The 2,920-nt window shown below is 44.3% G+C and overlaps 1 protein-coding gene across 1 annotated transcript; it reads left to right on the top strand.

Moving 5' to 3' along the window:
• Nucleotides 1-1,083: 1,083 nt before the first annotated feature.
• On the top strand, nucleotides 1,084-2,484 carry LOC129236329 (uncharacterized). Its single transcript, XM_054870661.1, has one exon. It carries the CDS (start codon nucleotides 1,084-1,086, stop codon nucleotides 2,482-2,484), a length of 1,401 nt encoding a protein of 466 aa, XP_054726636.1.
• Nucleotides 2,485-2,920: the final 436 nt, after the last annotated feature.

Here is a 2,920-nt window from a genome sequence, read left to right as displayed (position 1 = left end):
TTCTACAACATCTCAGGAATATTATCCTAAATTTTCAAGTCGATCCGAATAATAAATTCGGAGATACAGCCTTTGGAATGTGTGCACTCCAAGCCACTTTTATTGTTACTCAAAACTTTAAACGCGTTTTTTTTCGGAACCGTGTTTTCAAAGTCGGTTGTCAAATGTTCTCGAACACTACTCAACCAGGTGTTCGAAATACAGTTTACTCGTGCTTGAACGAAGGATTTTGTTTTTCTTCAATTACAACTATTAAAAAAAAAGAGGTTGTCTGTAAAGTCGGTTTACTGACGATAGTTTAACGTGATAACGTCATAAGAAAATACTGATTGAATGGTTGCATTTTCATGCATTTGTTTGATAGATATTTTGTATGGATATAGAGAATGAGTTAACATTAACATAACATAGTATACTTTAACATAACATAACATAACATAACATAACATAACACAACACAACATAACATAACATAACATAACATAACATAACATAACATAACATAACATAACATAACATAACATAACATAACATAACATAACATAACATAACATAACATAACATAACATAACATAACATAACATAACCTACTTACCCAAAAGCTAAAACCCAGAAGCGTCTGCCTCAGATTGAGCGGCTCCCTGGTCAGCGTCTGTTCTCCATGTAAGGAGCGGCTGTACTAATCGCGTAATGCGAAATAGCTGGGGCTATGAGCCTCTGTTACCTGAGTATGCGGAGTGGAATCTTGCAAAAATGGCTTTCAGAAGGGTTCATGACCTCTTCCGCCTCGTTAAAACCTGGCAGGTCTCACAAAGCGCTCAAAGCGCGTAGTCTTAAATGACCACGTAGGTTGGGTTGAGATTACTCCCCATTAATTCCGGCTTGAAGTCTGGCACTGAACACTGGACCCCATAAGGGCCAGTGTCAACCCTCGCATGGCCTCCCTGTTTACAAAGATAACCATGGGACTTACGGTAACTACGTACACGCGCTGAGATAGCGGCTGTGAGTTGGGGCCCATACAGCATGGACAACAAAAACATAAATAAAAACAAAAACAATGATGAAAACAGCACTGCCAAGATGGCAACAGGAGAAGATATGGAGGCTTTCAGGAGGAGTTCCGTTATTGCAAGGACCCCTCCACAAGCAGCAGCAACAACAGACAACACAACGGAGAGCAGCCTGCCAACAACGGCTACCCAGCGGCGGACAGATGTATCAACACTGGAGATGAAAGGTCGAGAAGGCACGCCCGGGACGCCGACAACCCATATCAGCAAAAAAGTCACTGACGCTCCCAAGCCGCAGCAAAACCCTACTTCCTGCAGCACTGATGCAAAACAAAGCAGGCAATGTGAATTGATCGACATCCTTGGAAAAGAAATTGATGCACTTATTCAATACGTGGAATCACGCCGTAATGTCCACGGTGACATAAGAAGAATGTGCAGTATTATCAAAAGAGCTCACACAGACGTTCTCATTGAAACGGATTCAATGGAACGTTGCATAAGAAAATTGTCTACCTCTAAACAGGTGCAAATTGTTTCGACAGCAGGGAAAAACACTCCTCAGTCGACTAAGAGAACTAGAGCCAAAGAAAGCCCAAGAGCTGCAACCCAGATTGCAACAAAGTCTCCAGTTGCTAAAAAGAGGAAAAGCGACTCTGATTCTTCCCGGCCACAAACTGTAAATCAACCCATGCAGAGGGAAGAGTGGAAAAAGGTAGAGAAGAAAAAGAAATCGCTGAAAAGCAGAAAAGGCACCATCAGGCCAATGTCGGACGCCATTATTATCGAGAAAAAGGCGGGCGGTACATCATATGCGGATATGCTGCGAGCAGTAAAGCACAGCGAAGAACTGAAGGACCTTAGCGGAAAAGTTAAGACGATGCGACCTACAAAAAAAGGTGGCCTTCTTATAGAATTTAAAAGGAGCAAGGATGTTGAGGCCAGTAGTTACCAAATGGCTATTGAAAAAGCGCTGGACGGTGTAGCGTCGGTGAACCTGAAGACGCATACAGTCACAATCCAATGTAAAGGTCTTATCACTGACCTGAACACGGAGGAGGAGCTACTTGAAGCGATTACTCAGCAGGCGCAGGTGAAAAATCTAAAGATGTCGGCGATACGAAGCACACGCACCATTCCAGGAGGTACACAGTCAATGTATTTATCGTTGCGTGCAGATGATGCCAAAAAGGTGCTGGAGCTAGGACATCTCAAAGTAGGATGGGTAAGATGTCGAGTAACAGAAGTTACATCACCGAGACGGTGCTACAGATGCTGGGCATACGATCACGTAGCAACCGCGTGTAAAGAACCCGATCGCACCAAATTGTGCAGACGATGTGGAAAAGAAGGCCACCAAGCAGCAAGCTGCAAAAACGATGAAAAATGTGCGCTGTGTACCGGAGCACATGCAGCTGGCAGCGCAAAGTGCCCGCGCTACCAAGAGGCGGTGCGTCTTAGAAAAACATGAAAGTTCTTCAGCTTAACGCAAACCATTGCCAAGCAGCTCAGGACCTGCTATGGCAGACTGTAGCAGAACAAAGCATTGACATAGTTCTACTTTCTGAACCATTTGAAAACATTGACACTCACAATTGGCTTGCTGATAGTAACATGGGAGCGGCGGTTTGGCTGGTGGGCAATAAAACTCCCCAGTGTAAAATGTCGACAGTCCGCAACGGATTTACATGGATAAAAACGGACGATGTGTTCTATGTCAGTTGCTATGCACCACCACGATGGTCTATACAGGAGTTCGAGCAAATGATGCTAGAGCTGGAACTTGAATTAAGGGGAAAGAGGCCGATCCTGCTTGCAGGAGACTTCAACGCTTGGTCAAGAACTTGGGGCAGTACACATACCAATCAGAGGGGTCGGCTGGTTGAGAACACCGTCGCAGCGCTCGA

This window comes from Anastrepha obliqua, chromosome 1 (assembly GCF_027943255.1).
Source record: "Anastrepha obliqua isolate idAnaObli1 chromosome 1, idAnaObli1_1.0, whole genome shotgun sequence".
Lineage (NCBI taxonomy): Eukaryota > Metazoa > Arthropoda > Insecta > Diptera > Tephritidae > Anastrepha > Anastrepha obliqua.
The sequence above is the reverse complement of the archived record's forward strand: the minus strand, read 5'-3'. Positions and strand labels throughout refer to the sequence as shown.